This window comes from Tachysurus vachellii, chromosome 20 (genome assembly GCF_030014155.1).
Source record: "Tachysurus vachellii isolate PV-2020 chromosome 20, HZAU_Pvac_v1, whole genome shotgun sequence".
Lineage (NCBI taxonomy): Eukaryota > Metazoa > Chordata > Actinopteri > Siluriformes > Bagridae > Tachysurus > Tachysurus vachellii.
Window position 1 is genome coordinate 16,733,509 of NC_083479.1, and position 16,375 is coordinate 16,749,883.

At 36.3% G+C, this 16,375-nt stretch overlaps 1 protein-coding gene across 2 annotated transcripts in view; it reads left to right on the top strand.

The window, feature by feature from the left end:
* The first annotated feature begins 2,943 nt into the window (after window positions 1-2,943).
* Window positions 2,944-16,375, top strand: part of tacc1 (transforming, acidic coiled-coil containing protein 1) — a 42,910-nt gene continuing 29,478 nt past the window's right edge. The window contains exon 1 of one of the 2 annotated variants that reach the window (XM_060896775.1): window positions 2,944-3,096. Coding sequence is in view for 1 of the 2 variants with exons in the window: in XM_060896774.1 (XP_060752757.1) it covers window positions 13,323-13,387 (65 nt within the window). In the remaining variant the exon portion in view is untranslated. Of the gene's footprint in view, window positions 3,097-13,199; window positions 13,388-16,375 lie in introns of those variants that run through there. The other variant, XM_060896774.1, reaches the window with a different exon arrangement.

Below are 16,375 nucleotides of genomic sequence, written 5' to 3' on the forward strand. Positions count from 1 at the left end.
AACAATTAATTCAGTGAGCTCAGCCTGTGGCTTCATTACATACACTATGCAATAGCACACTCGGGCATAAGATCTGAAGTCTAGTTTAAGTTTCACAAGACAGTTTATTACATATCAGTATTGCTGTCTCAGGTTTGTGCCTCTTACTAAAAGCATGTGGACTCGCATGCTAAATGCCAGTGTAGTACACCACTTTATGAATGTTTTATTTGGTTCTTCTGGGCCTGTTTGAACTTTTTTCTTGCATTTACAGACATTATATTACTTAATTGGGCACGGTGGCTTAGTGGTTAGCACGTTCGCCTCACACCTCCAGGGTCGGGGTTCGATTCCCGCCTCCACCTTGTGTGTGTGGAGTTTGCATGTTCTCCCCGTGCCTCGGGGGTTTCCTCCGGGTACTCCGGTTTCCTCCCCCGGTCCAAAGACATGCATGGTAGGTTGATTGGAATCTCTGGAAAATTGTCCCTAGTGTGTGATTGTGTGAGTGAATGAGAGTGTGTGTGTGCCCTGCGATGGGTTGGCACTCCGTCCAGGGTGTATCCTGCCTTGATGCCCGATGACGCCTGAGATAGGCACAGGCTCCCCGTGACCCGAAGTAGTTCGGATAAGCGGTAGAAGATGAATGAATGAATATTACTTAATTTAGGCTTTAACTGTTGTCTGAGGTAAAGCAGGTTGATTAAGAAGACTGTGGGCTCATGAAGGGTTAATAATCTGACAAGATATGTCAGATGTGTTAAAGCAACCATGGATTGGACGTTATGTCTGATATCATTCCCTCATTCATTGTATGAGGCATTATATGAGGCAGTGGAGAGGGACTTGATCACTAATCAGAGACTGATCATTTCCATTGCAAATATTTGTGTTACATTTGACAGTTCAGTTTTGTGGCTGATGTAACTGATGTTAAATCTATACTTCGCTATGTTGAACATACACTCACTATCCACTTTAATAGGAACACCTGTACACCAAACACCTGTAATAACTCAAATAATCTTTACAACTGTAGTGATCAGAAAAACATTTCAACATGCACAAAGCATCAAACCTTGGCTTGGATTGTCAAGGTTTGTCAATAGAAGATGAGTACATTGGGTTCCTATCATGTCAGCTAAGGACAGGAATCATAGGTGCAGGCTATGGATGGTTAAAGATTAGAAAGTGAACTTTGATTTGAAAATGCATCAAAGTTCATGATTTTACATGATTTTGTATGCATTGTGCGGCTGCCACGTTTGGCTGATAAGGTAACTGCATGTGTGTTCCCAATAAATTGGACCGTGAGTGTACTTCGATAGATTTTATTTCACATTATTGTACTCAAAACAGTCTCCATTTACTCTGACAGATGTTAAAAATGCTGCATCAGTGTAGCTTTAAAGCAGCCAAATCGAGTTGGCACAAGATTACTATGTCAGATAAGTGAAGGGGTGGGGCTTCCATCAGGTAAAATAATATCTGAGATTTTAAAACTGCTGATCCAATAATTAAATTACAAATGACCAACTATTATTTGGTCATTATGCAACAACATTTCATTATATTTATATATGTCTGCCTGCTTTGGGAAGAGTTACATCTGGATAATATTTATTTTTAATTGATTAAAGGTTTATGCTGTGGGTAATTATAAAGTTAATATATAAGTCCACTAGAAATTAGCTATAGTTCAAATAGTGAACCATATGTTGAACAGGAAACACATTTTACAGCCTAGGTCTTTTGTGCTGTAAAACATCTGATTCAGTTCATCCGTTCATTCACACATGTATTTAAAATGTGTGTGTGTGTGTGTGTGTGTGTGTGTGTGTGTGTGTGTGTGTGTGTGTTTGTGTTTGTGTTTGTGTTAGAAAACTGCAGAACTAAAACATGAGAAATTTCATTATTTGGTACAACACTGAAATATTCTAATTTATCACATATTTATCCAAAGTTTTAATACTGTCCCATTTCTTCAACTGATATGCAGTTTACATATTAATGTCTTGTTATAATAAATAATTTAATGTCTCAACTTATTAAAATAAATATTTTCCAAACCTACAGTGTCTCCAATAATATCTATGATGGTCTACTCATGTACAGAAGTGTTTTTGCTAGTTTTGTCATACTTAAGACTGGTGTTGTGAGCACAAATGTAGCAATGCCAGTGTATAATAAAGTATTACACTTCAAGAACTTGCTAGAAGAATGGTCTAGGCTTAATATATCTTATTTATATCCAGTGCACGTATTTCTACAAAATGATAACACCTAAGTATTTTATTTATTTGAAGTAAAATGTAATTACTGGCTAGGAAGGTAAACAACCGGGTCTTAACATGGACTCGGTCATGTGTGTTGTTGGTCACATCATGGACCCCTGTTAAACTCATCTTAACTTGACTTCAACTCAGTTGCCCAAGGTCTTGGTCTTAAACCCAACAATAGATTTCATATACATGTTTTCTATACACTGAAAAACTATGTTTCCCAATAACATTGTTAATATTCGTCTGTTTTTGTCTTGTATAGTCCAAGCAAAATGTATAGTGTTACTGATGTCTGTACTTTTAAGAGTCACCAACAGCTGGAACCAAATTCCTTGTGTGTGTGAACACACTTGGCCAATAAACCTGATTCTTATTATGAGGCTTTGCTAATTAACTAGCATGATAGCTCTCTGTGACGTAATTTAAGGGCTGGATTAAACCATGCTTTTCGTTGTTAAATGATCATTATCTATAATTAACTGGAAAATATTGAAAAAGTTATGTACATTAACGTTTTCCGTGCGTTTTATACGAAATTATTATTCTTAGCTAGCCACATACAGTTGCATGCGAAGAGTTGTACAGCAACAATGCCCGGATGAGGCGGTGAGCTCTGATTGGTTGAAAATGATCCGTAGCAGATTCATTCATACATTCCGTTACTCAACTAAACACAGCAGTGTTTAAAACCCTCCTTTTCCTCCTTTCCTTTTCCTTTTTGCTTACTGAAAGTTTCTCAGTGCGAAGCCGGACATTTAACTCCATTTAACAGCTGGAATAAATACTTTGGACAAATCCACAAACAAGTTCTATTGGGTCCAAGCACCGCAAATAAGAGGTAAGTAAACAAAACTCTTAAGGGTGTTGACGATGTACCGTTTTTGTGCGATTTCCGTTATCTTCCGTTACACTTATATAGCTTTATCTAATCCAATAGTTATGACTTCATGTTAAGTTGTATGTTAATGTCAGTGTGTTCACGTTATAAACAGCTGAAACGATACTAGATCAGGAAGTTTGCACCGCGATACCGATTGTAAATGTATCACGGTTTTCGATATCATAACAAGACTAACAATACTTATCATCTGTTCAATTCACTTTATCTCTAAATGTTATGTACACGATTCTTACTAGGACCTTAAGCTCACATGTATTATTGAATTACTGAAACTCTTAACCTGTGTATTTTACATCATGGCTCGTGTAAATTTATGTCATCACACCAAAACAAACAACTGATAATGTAAAATTAACCTGCTAATGAAAATGAGATCGAATGAACGGGAACAACATTTTTTTGTCCGTTAACATGTTTTGTTTTTGTTTTGCTATTTTATTTCCCACTGTATTTGTAACTGTTTAACATTTATTCTCATTGGTGGATTTTAAAATATTTTTGTAGCAATACTTACATGCCAAGATGTTGAAAATGTATGTTGTAGCTCATCGACTCCAAGTTTAGATGTTTTTTGCATGCCAAGATGCTTTTCTTCTCACCACGTTTGTAAAGAGTGATAATTTCAGTTACTATCTCTTTCCTGGCAGCTCGATTCATTTGGATATTTTCTTATGATATCTTTTTTTATCAACATGTTGTTTCCACCAGCAAAGTTTTTGGTTTTGCACAATTCCGAGTGAAAGACTGTTGTGTGTGAAAATGCGACGCTTGTATTGGCATGTGGGTTAGTTTTCCCCTTCTCTGCTTTATGCCTGCTATGTTTCCTGGTCTGTTTGCTGTGTCTGACATGGCTTTTGTTCTACATGTCTGAAAGTTCAAATACAGCCACTGTAACTTATCTTAGAGTCCTTAAATGCTTTTAGCTTTTGAGGAAAAACAAGCTACTGAGACTGAGACAGATCCACGTGGGAACGGTTTAGTTTGTATAAACCCAGACACAGTTTACATCATGTTCTTTTTTAGTAGAGAGGAAATTCCCAGTACAGAGCAAAGTGTGCCAACATACACCAATATTCAACACGGAATATTGTTTCATGGGAAGACTTGACATCGAGCTGCTGTATTTTGGGCAGATGTGTGGGAGTATTTCTTCTTTGAAAGGGAAGTTGAAGGAAAGTTTCATTTTCTGCTGCGTGACGAGAGTTCAGTGAATGTGAACGTTAAAAAATTTTAAAAAGAAAAAGAATATTGTGGACAAAAGTGTTGCTGTGACTGAGTCATGAATAGATTAAAGATAAATTAAGTAATAAATTGTAATAAATAATAAAGTAATAAATAATTGATAATAATAATTTAAACCTTGTCATGTCATGTTACGTGTCCTGCTCCTATTTTTAACTTTATTTGATTAACGCAGTCTGTGTAGTAACATTGGCTGATTTTAATAAATAGGATGGATTTTGACTTTGGATTAGACTTTTTTTTACTTTACTTACTTTAACTTAGTCTACTTTAAAATTAACTTAACAGGAGAAAGATGTAAATGTGTTTAAATGATAACCGATCGCATGTAATTTAAGTTTATCAAACCCACAGTCCTCGCTCATTTTGGGGATTTTGTTGCTTAGTAAGAAGAAGCTGAACATGATGCTCAATTTTCATGGTCTTTTAAGTGTAGTAAGGTGTAATATAAATAAAATAAAACTTTAGCGTGAAGGATTTGTGTAGATCTTCCCCCTAAATGGAGAGTCACTCTTCTCATATTTGTGCTGAGGTAAATATAAATCACACTAATCTCTTAAATCCTCAGCTGAGGAAGCGAGAAACATTCCTGTGATAATTATCCCACATGCTGATCAGAATTAGAGCAAGTCTGAGAGAGGCAAACACCACCACGAGTCGTCTCTTTACTGCTCAGAGCTGTAAACATGCTGCCGAGACCATTTCACCTCAGTGGCTCACTCTTGTACTATTTGTGTAGTGGGACTCAGTTAGCAATCAATGCTAAGTGATATTTTCACATCATATGGAGTATTTTCTTAGTGGTTTATCAAAATATCTGAGGAAGATATGAAACATTCATATTCCTTACCATTTTGTCTCATTTTCACTGTTACTGTACCTTTACATTGTGAGAATAAAAGAATACATATCTATATTTTAGCTATCTAATTCATTAGCCTCAGTCAGCTAGCATGTTCTCATTGTCCATATTTTGCTTTGCTTTTTTTTGACACTCACATAATTTTATTTGTTTTTGTGTGTGTTTGTGTGTGTATATATATATATATATATATATATATATATTTCTAAATTCCTGTGAGCCATTTTCTGAACTTTGACCCCTCTCTCAAAGGTCCCCACTGTACACCCACTTCTGAAATGCTCTCCTTTCGCTAGTTCTCTCCCTAAAAGGCCTCAAACACAGAAGCTATTGAGAACTCTTCCACGTTCTACCAAATTCTTCTGAGATCTGCGTGTACAATCTTACATGCACATTGCATCATTTCAATTTTGTTTTTGTCTTTGTTGCTTGGTACTAGGAGAACATTGTGTTCAGCAAGTTTGAACCGGCTCCCTAATCCCTATTCAGTGTCCTTTTACTATGTAGTGCACTATAAGGAACAGAGTGCATGAGGGATTTGGTTGTTCTTTATTCAGCCTCACCATCAATAGCCTGCTGTGGTTGTGTCCTAAACCACACACTATAGTAACTGTGGATCATCACCAAATGTTACAGTGCACTGGATACGATTTGCTATGTTGGGATGTGGTAGCCTAGTGGTTAAGGTGTTGGGCTACCAATCGGAAGGTTGTGAGTTCGATTCCTACATCCACCAAGCTGCCACTGCTGGGCCCCTGAGCAAGGCCCTTAACCCTCAATTGATCAGTTGTATAAAAATGAGGTAAAAATGTAAGTCGCTCTGGATAAGGGCGTCTGCTAAATGCTGTAAATGTAAATGGTGTAAATGCTATCTTCTTACATTAGGGCATTATATACACTTACTGACCACTTTAATAGGAACAGTGTTGATTCATGCAGTTATACAGTCAACCAATCAGATCACAGCAGCCTCAGATTTCTGTTCTTACCTGACAGGACTGGAAACTTATGTAGTCTTCTGTTCCCATCCATTTGTATCCTTTTGTACCTCATCCCCCTCAAGATTTCACATGTTGTGTGTTCTGAGATGCTTTTCTCTTCACCACAGTTGTAAAGAGTGCTTATTTGAGTTACCTCAGCCTTCCTGTCCTCTTAAACAACCCTCACCCTTTCTCATCATCTGTTGCTCATTGGATGTTTTTTGTCCACGTCAATCTGTGTAAACTCTAGAAACAATTTTGCATGAAAATCCCAGTCAGGCATGGACCACCAAGCTAAGGTTAAAGTCAGTGTGATTTCATTTCTCCCTATTCTAAACATAAGAAGCTGTATCTGTATGTGTATCTGCATGATTTTATGTATTACGCTGCTGCTACATGATTGGCTGTTCATTTTGAAATTGTGTTTCCAATATATCTGAAACCCTTAGATATCAATCGAGCATGGCTACAATTAAAAGAGACGCTATCCTTGTTGTGAAGTAACCCAAAACATCACAGGAAGGCTTAAAGACAACCCAGTTAGCATTAAGTGGCAGCTCGCATTTCCCCCCATCGTCCTGATCACATATCAACCCAGAATATTGGCAGTGATCCCATCCGAATCCGGCTGCCTGAACACAGCTGTGACTCCACCCTGATGGGGATCAGAACTTACAGCCAATACACTTTTATTAGTCCAAAATGAAAAAACTTTGGATAATTTATTTGCTTATTTTCAAACACTATGACAACCTTAAATTTGAGTCACTTAAGTCTGAACCACCGTGTAGCTGTACAGCTGAACAGCTGGACTTTGACTGAATGTTGATGATGTTGAGGGGGTGAGGATGTTTGTGTGTTTTGGCTTTTATGAAACCCAAATCTATTTATGCGTATGGGAGAGTCACTGTGCTGCTTGACCTTCCACACAAAGACTTCCTGTTGTATAAAAATACTATACAGGTGGCCTGTGGCTTTACTGTGGAGTTTCCTAAATATATCTTCAATATGAGGCTAATTTAGGGAAGTGCATTTCCATTTACACACCATAGGACGTTTATTTTTTTCTTCATTTTTACTTGCAGTCTTACTGCAGACATACCTTATTGTCGTCAGTGATCCTCTAGATTTAACCAGTTTCTCTATTTTGCAAATTCTGTCGTTTCTGAGATCGCTTTTTTATCTGTTCCTTTTTTTTTTTAAATTTTTTTTAGATCCCTTACTGCTGTAAAAAGGGAAGGCAAAAGAAGTTTTTACATTACAGAGGCTAGACTAAAAAAACATAAAGATATAAACATTTTCTGTATTTCATTTACATGCATATTTAGATCATGTGTTGTGATGTATTGTCAGAAATACAATACACAGGTCTCTGTGGACCATTCCTGATGTTCAGATGAATGACAAGTTACAGGAAAGTTCAGGAAATGTTGTCTAAATAATAATGTGCAAAGAAACTGAAATGTTATTTTTCCATAGAGAAAACTTTCAACTGGGGAAAAAAATAGTTTTGGGTACCAAAAACAAACTGTCCTGGATCTACATGTTACACATACTTGTAGCACGCAATGTATTTCACTTCCAGAGTTTCAGCACTAGAGGTCAGCCCACACACACACACACACACACACACACACACACACACACACACACACACACACACACACACACACACACACACAGGCACAGTGAAGCCTGGCCACGTAAAGTTTCCTTAATTATGTAATTTAATGACTATTCAATTAAACTTTGTAGAATACTTTTATTAAAATGATTCATTCTTATGAAATGACTAAAACCCATCAGAAAACTCTCAACACTTATGCTCTCGTTCAAAATGCCAGTATTCAGGAATATATACACTAATACTCAAAACTCACAATATAATCTGCTATTTGTATTTATGCTAGACTAATATTATTAACTAGAGGTAGATGCGAGTGGGATTTCAGTATCAGGTTCGTGTGTGTGTGTGTGTGTGTGAGAGAGATAAGGAGAGGTTCTGAATAGTGTAAAAGTGTAAATGCTGAAATAAACAGTGACTGTGCACCGAGAGTGTAAGTGTAGCAGACAGAAGTGTCTGTCTCTCGCTGTCTTTCGCTTTCATTTGCTTTCTCTGACTCTCTCTCTCTCTCTCTAATATTGATCGCTCTTATTCACCAATCTTGTCTTTCTTGAAGTGCAGTATCACATTGCTAAAGCTGTTCAATTAATTCATTGGTTAAAAAAAAGTGAAGAGTATCTAACTTTCATTTATCACATGCCCTTAGACATTGAAATCGTTTTTTTTTTTTATTTTGAAAATTAATTAATGAAGTTTGGAAAAGATTAAAAATGTAACCCCAAAATTTGATTTATATATTTTTATAACATTGACCAAAATATTCATTTCCATACTGTATAGATACGATTCAGTTTGTTGATCCAAAAGCATTTACCAGTTTATAATCCAGATAATAACAGTAACTGAATGATTACATGACCTATCGGGAGAAATGTTGCCAAGTCCAATTTTATTCCTTTCACCCTTGGAAAAAGCAGCTCCCAGACGGCACTGGATCTAAGCAGTAAAGTTAAGGGTGTGTCTCCAATATAACCGAGAAAGAAGGGATGTAAAGACAAACATGTCCAGAACAGAACTACAGGAACTGTTTATTCAGGTGCTTTTTTTTTTTTTTTTCTCAGGCACTAAGGTACACTTGAAATAATGATCACATTATTTGTAGTAGTGTGGGAAGGAGAACCCATGAGACTATCCACTTTTGACAGAGCTTCATACTTCTTTTTTTTTCTCTCTCTTTCTTTGATTAACAAACACTTGTACCGTTCAAAAAAAATATTAAAACACAGAATAAAACCAAAAACTTGAATCCGCTCACAGGCTGCTAGCTTCAGGTTCAAGTTCAAGGTTAGTCTGCTGTGTTTTCTGTCTCTGTTTGAAACACTGTGTTCTTCTGAAAGGACAAACAATACACCCCTATGTAAACTCACCATGATCACACACGGGTAAGAAACGTCACGCGTTCAATCCTGCTCATCTCCGTCCACACAGCTGATACTCGACCACACCCGTTCTCGCACAGTGCTTAACGTCAACTAATAAGTAGTGAATAAATAATGATCAAGTCATCACCCTCTTACTCTTACACTTAGTAATACATTTTCTTCTATGCTTAATGATAATTACCCAAGAAGTATACTGTGGAATCAGTTAGGGATTTCAACCTTAACCGTTTATTGATGATTTGCTGATGAATTCCTGTGTAAAAGTGCATGTCTGTGTGGATAAGTGAGCTTGTGGTATTGGGATATTTTTCCTGAGCGTGAGCCTTCTACCTAATCACCTCTTTTCCTTGACACATATTGACAGGCTCTTAATCTATGCTTTTTCAGCACTATTGGAGCGTACTCTCTGTTCACTAGGGAACACTAAGGTTCCTCTACACATACTGTATGCTTGGAGAGGTTGAGTTTTATTCACATCATGCTCTTTCTACAGGAGTCCCTCAGGGATCAGTTCCTGGTTCACTCTTTATTTTGTTTTTAACGCACTAGACTCAGTGATTAGGGCTTATGGCTTCTCCCTACACCAAAGACACTCAACTTTACTGACCTCATCATTATTCAGAAGATATATGACTGTCTTCAGACATCTCTTCTGAAGAAAAAACTCAACCTTGACAAAACCGGTTGGTTCATAAGTGAGACTGCTTGTTAGGAAAACAGTCAATTTTTGCTTAGCAGGAAAATGTCTAACAGTTTAGGATTACAGAACATTGTAGATTAATTAAGTGAGAATTCAGTAGTGAGAAGATATATTATATTTGACATGGAGACATAAGAGCGAGTTATGACGATTAAGGTTTGAATTATAGGCAGTCCTGTTTATTTTGTGTCTTTTCTTGTTATAGTTTAAAGCCTAGACATGTCCTGTTCTAGGAATATTATGATCATACTGGTGACACTACCAAAGCAGTGTCCTTAGATCTTTGTACATGGAAAAAGGTCACTTTTTGGGTCAAAGCTGAATGAAAAAGCTAAAATGTGAGTAATGAGTAAAGACCTGTTAAGACACAAGGCTCTTACCACACACAAACACTTTACAGTTCCTCAGATGTTGTGTTGTGTTGATTTACTCTGGTTTTATGATTCACGCCCAGAAAGTCTGATCAAACAGGTTTGTCCAGAGAAATCATGAAGTCATAGAGGCAACAAGACGTTGCATGAACCAGATGGCCACGTTGGAACCATCTAGCTGATATGTCACTCTTCACTACATCATTGTATTTGCAGTACAATTTTCCAATTTTATGGAGGATGACTGAATTCTTCCAGAAGTGATGCAAGAAACTGAAATAATCGGTGATTTCAATTGACAGTCAGAATAGAATAGGATCGAATATTATTGTATGGAGCAGAAATGTACAGCATAACATAAAATAGCACAGTATAAACATAGTACAGAATACCATCAACTTACATTTATCTAGCGAAGCAATTAAGGGTTTCTGAATTGATCTGAGTGGCAGAGTGCCAGAAGTGGCAGATTGGTGGAATCGAACTCATGACCTTCTGATCAGTAGACCAAGGCCTTAACCACTGAGCTACCACTAGTAAATTATATGGGATTGTATAGTCTTTATTGTATAGATAGATTACTATAGTGTATGTATATATGTGTTTGTGTATATAATTTAAAATACATATAAGATATGTATAAAATACATTTTATCATAAAGCATGGTACATCTCTGTTCTGTATTATACTATAGCAGTGTATAGTATAATATAGTATATTGTAGCACAGTATAATGTTGTATAGAGCAGAGTAACATAGTATATTATAAAATAGTCTATCATAATATTGCACTGTATTTCTGTATTGGATAGTACAGTCAATTAAGGAACAGTTTTACATAGTAGTAGTAGTAGTATAACATGTATATAATGTAATATTGTACAGTATAGTCTTGTAAGGAACAGAAATGTATAGAATAGTATTGCACTGTATGGTATAGTACAGAAAGGTGTACAGTATAATGTAGTATACAATAGTATTACACTTTATGGTGTAGTATAGAATGGTATATAATGTAGTATACAATAGTATTACACTGTATGGTGTAGTATAGAATGGTATATAATGTAGTATGCAATAGTATTACACTGTAAGGTGTAGTATAGAATGGTATATAATGTAGTATGCAATAGTATTACACTGTATGGTGTAGTATAGAATGGTATATAATGTAGTATGCAATAGTATTACACTGTAAGGTGTAGTATAGAATGGTATATAATGCAGTATGCAATAGTATTACACTGTAAGGTGTAGTATAGAATGGTATATAATGTAGTGTACAATAGTATTACACTGTATGATGTATGGAATGGTATATAATGTAGTATACAATAGTATTACACTGTATGGTGTAGTATAGAATGGTATATAATGTAGTATGCAATAGTATTACACTGTATGGTGTAGTATAGAATGGTATATAATGTAGTATACAATAGTATTACACTGTAAGGTGTAGTATAGAATGGTATATAATGTAGTATGCAATAGTATTACACTGTATGGTGTAGTATAGAATGGTATATAATGTAGTATAGAATAATTATAGTGTAGCATAATTTATTATAGTATAGCACAGTATAAGAAAGTGTAACACTATAATTTATACTATTCCAAAGCATAGAACAATATACAGTAGTATTGTGTATGTGTAGCACAACTAGAAGATAGCACAAAATAGACAATAAAATATTCTCCTGGAGTGAGATTTTAACAGCTGGTGTTAACACTGTGTTGGAGGAAAGAACGTTATGTATCGGCATTGTTCTGATAAAGTACTAAAGCTCAGTAGTGCTACTTTTTCAGTGCTTTTCATCTCATCCAGACCCAAAAACAGTAACAGCTAATGGGATCTGACCCACATAAGGCCACTCCCAGGAGAAATCAGCTTTTTCTGTCGTTCATCGTCTTTTTACCTCGGCCATGTGATCGTCAGGCGTGTGTTTTTATTCAAATGATCAGAATTTGATTGGTTTAAAGCAGGAGTCGTGGTAGACGTGTGTTAGAAAAAGACCCCTCTCCGCTTTCGCAGCGGAACATTTCACAATAGACTGTGAAGGTGTGTGTGTGTGTGAGAGAGAGAGAGCTGTGATGCTAATAAAGCTAAAAATGAATAGACATCTCTTTTAAATGTCTACCTTAAAAGTGCATCCGGTTCTTCAACATAAGAACGCAGACTTGCTGATGTGTTTTAAGACACAGTGTCATTTATCTTTAACCAGAATCTGAACTTCACAATGTGTCTGAATGCTGTAACACTATTGTGGCCCCACCTTTAAAAGTTTGAAGCTTGAAGATTGCACCAGAAAGTGATTCAGATTATAATGTACAGGACTGTAAGACTGTGATGAAGCCTTAAACTTTAGTTTTTGTACAAATTTTGTCTTCAGTGTTTATTTGATATGTTCTGTAAATAAGGATTCCAAACATTCCTTCTCTCAAAAATTAAATATTATAAACATTTGTCTTTAAAGAGAATATCACATACAAGGGGAAAAACATCATCTATATTGCTGTTATAGAAAAATAATCGACAACGGGGAGATACTTTACAACCCTTAAGTTGGTTAACAGATATCTTTATCTTATATGCTAAAATATAAGGTGCCAAAACATTTGCACAGTGCATAAAAAAACACTTGTGTATTTTCTTTTTTCTTTTTCTTTAATGTTGAGGTATGAGTGTTTAGGTAGTCTGTTAATGTTGATGAAATGTGTGTGTGTGTGTGTGTGTGTTTAGACAGGAATGTAGAGACTGCAGTGAGAAGCGTGTGACAGTAGTACTAGGTGGTGGGTGGAGCTTAGTTGGAGGTGGGCAGAGTTATCAGTAGGTGTGTGTAGAAGAGCTGAGTCTCAGCTGCTTGTCTTTCTGCTGCGTCACTTCAATCAGAGTTGAACATGAGCAAGCCGAGTTCAGCAAGTGCCCTACAGCAGTCTGCGTGATCAACACACACACACTCTCACACACACACACACACACACACACACATGCTTCATCATGGGTGGCTCTTTATCCCAAAATAAGAAGAGCAGCGAGGTGACGAACCAGAAGAGTGTCAGTCCGTAAGTCTGCTGTCATAACAATTATACTCTAATGGATATTAGAGATCATTACATTAGTATGTAATAACTAATTAATAACAATCCAGTGGGTTGTTATTAATAAGTTATTCCTCCTCAGATATGCTTTTTAAATATATTATTGGACATTCTAATGTACTACTGGACAGACCTGTGTTATTCTAAGGTAGTCAAAGGCTGTGCGTGTGTGGGTGTGTGTGTGGGTGTGTGTGTTTGTAAGTTGACACTCCTATACAAACAGCTCCTTATATAAATTACAATATGGCAAAGGTATAATGCATCATTCTATGGATAAGTACAGTGTGTCCAGCTCACTTCCTGTTTAACAATAATGATAATAATAACAATAATGATAATATTAATAATAATAATAATAATAATAATAATAATAATAATAATAATTGTTCTAAAAATATTTACTTATTTGTATAGCAGCATTCATAGAGTTTAATACTTTTAAATGGGGTTTAAAGAATACATTGTGCATCCAATAAAAACACCTCACAATGCACGTTGGGTATTTGAGCTTTAGTCTTGCTATAAGTTGGTGTCAAAGCAAAACTGTGTGCAGATCCAAACTGCACTCTGATCCTCGTATCGATCACACTGCCATCTGCAGGCCAATTAAAGTGATGCACCTGTAACGCAGGATGGGCTTAAACTATAGTGTGAGCAATAAAACAACAAACGAGGTATATATTATTTATACAAAAATGGACTAAAGAAAGTTGCAGATCTACAATCATAGCAGCTGTCTTGATTTTTTAGACAGATTTTAATCTCACGTGTAATGCATAATGGAGTCAGACACGAGGCAGAATTGTACTGGGCATCAAAAGAAAAAACACATAGCTACAAATCACAGATCTGTAGCTACATCCTTGGTGTAGATTATTAGTAGTCTATAACAGAGATGGTTTGTTAAAGTTTTGCATTAGCGGTTAGTAAGTTAGTTTAATGTAGCTGGGCTTTTCAAAGCGTTATATCATTGTAACCATGGTGATATCATTGTTGTATCATAATAACGATGATAAATCCAATCTTATACGAAATCATATTATAGTAATGTTATTCTTGAGCTAGTAATCGTAGTAAAAATCTTTAAATCACAATAGCCAAGATACAGCCGTCATTATAATCATAACAGCTATAGACAAACCGTTGGTACAGATACAACCAATATTATACCATAGTAACCATGGTAACACCATTGTTATATCATAGCAACCATGGTATCCTAGTGACCGTAAAAAAAAAACTGATGCTTTATCATATAGCCATGATAAAACCATCATTATGGCACAGAACAAAATACCATGGTTACCATGGTTACTATGCTATATCATAGCATCCTTTGTAAAGCTAATCTTATATTTGAGTAACCATGGAAAGAGCATTTCTGTATCACTGTAACCATGGTAAAAATAAATACATAAATAAATAAAATCTTTTTTTTTCCTTCAACAAATTTTACAAAAGGCAAATGGCCGTTTGAGGCAAGAGTGCGATTGATTAGACGTGAACTTTTGAACTTTTTCGTATTGTACAAGTTAGCTACATTAGCCTAAGTAAACCTCAGATACCAATCACGTTTCTCCGTTTTGCATTTGAAAATGTGGTCATTTGATTTACATTTTTTTTTGTCAGATCTAATCAGCTGAGCATCACTGCTGTTCGTGCAGTAGATTTACATATGCAAACACAGGCACACGCTGTCTTCCTTGCTAATCTGTATGTATGTAAAATGAGTGAGGTAACTGAGCTTACTTTCACTTTATGAAGCTGAATATAGTCTTTTCAGATTATTATTTGGAAAATGGATTTGCATTAAAATAATTAGGATCACAGGGGGCACGGTGGCTTAGTGGTTAGCACGTTCGCCTCACACCTCCAGGGTTGGGGGTTCGATTCCCGCCTCCGCCTTGTGTGTGTGGAGTTTGCATGTTCTCCCCGTGCCTCGGGGGTTTCCTCCGGGTACTCCGGTTTCCTCCCCCGGTCCAAAGACATGCATGGTAGGTTGATTGGCATCTCTGGAAAATTGTCCGTAGTGTGTGATTGTGTGAGTGAATGAGATTGTGTGTGTGCCCTGTGATGGGTTGGCACTCCGTTCAGGGTGTATCCTGCCTTGATGCCCAATGACGCCTGAGATTGGCCCGTGACCCGAGGTAGTTCGGATAAGCGGTAAAGGATGAATGAATGAATGAATGAATGAATAATTAGGATCACATTCAACTTCGGTAGCATTTCTCATGCTTAATAAGTGTCTTCATCTTTAGACCTTTTTTTTTACTTATCAGCAGCTAACCACAGAGTCACGATGCTCCACACACAGAAACCCAACAGTGTCCTGACTCATCATATGACAGACTTGTGGTGATAAAGATTCTATTGTTTATAAAAATCATTTGTTTATCCCGATTGAAAACTTTTGATCAACTTTTTAAGTTGATATCCGTACTGTACCACCAGCGGAAAATAACAAGAACGTACTATGTACAAAGAGATGTGTTGATGAATTAGATTGTTGTTGACGAAAAAATAAAAATGTGTTCAGGGTTCAATGTTTGGTGTTTATTTTATTATACGCTGGTTTATTACCATCTCTGATCCTCATCTCATTTAAGTCTCTCTCTTATCTTTGCTTTTGCATCGTAAAGCCGTAAAAGCCGATGTAACGTTCATGTAATGCTCTGGTCTGTTATGGATCCTGGGGTTAAATATTAGACACCTAATAAGGTTTACAGTACTGACAAAGTCACAGTACAATGACATTATTACATGCATGTCATTTAGAGTGACGTAGACATATTCATAAGCCAAAGAAGTGAAGCATGCCCAATATTCAATCAAGATAAACAAATGAATTATTAATCATTGCATGTCTGTTATAAGATTATTCAGCACACCGTTGGGTTTCGGTACATAGAGTATTGTTTAGAAGCTGATGATGCTAAGATAATAAAGTGATCT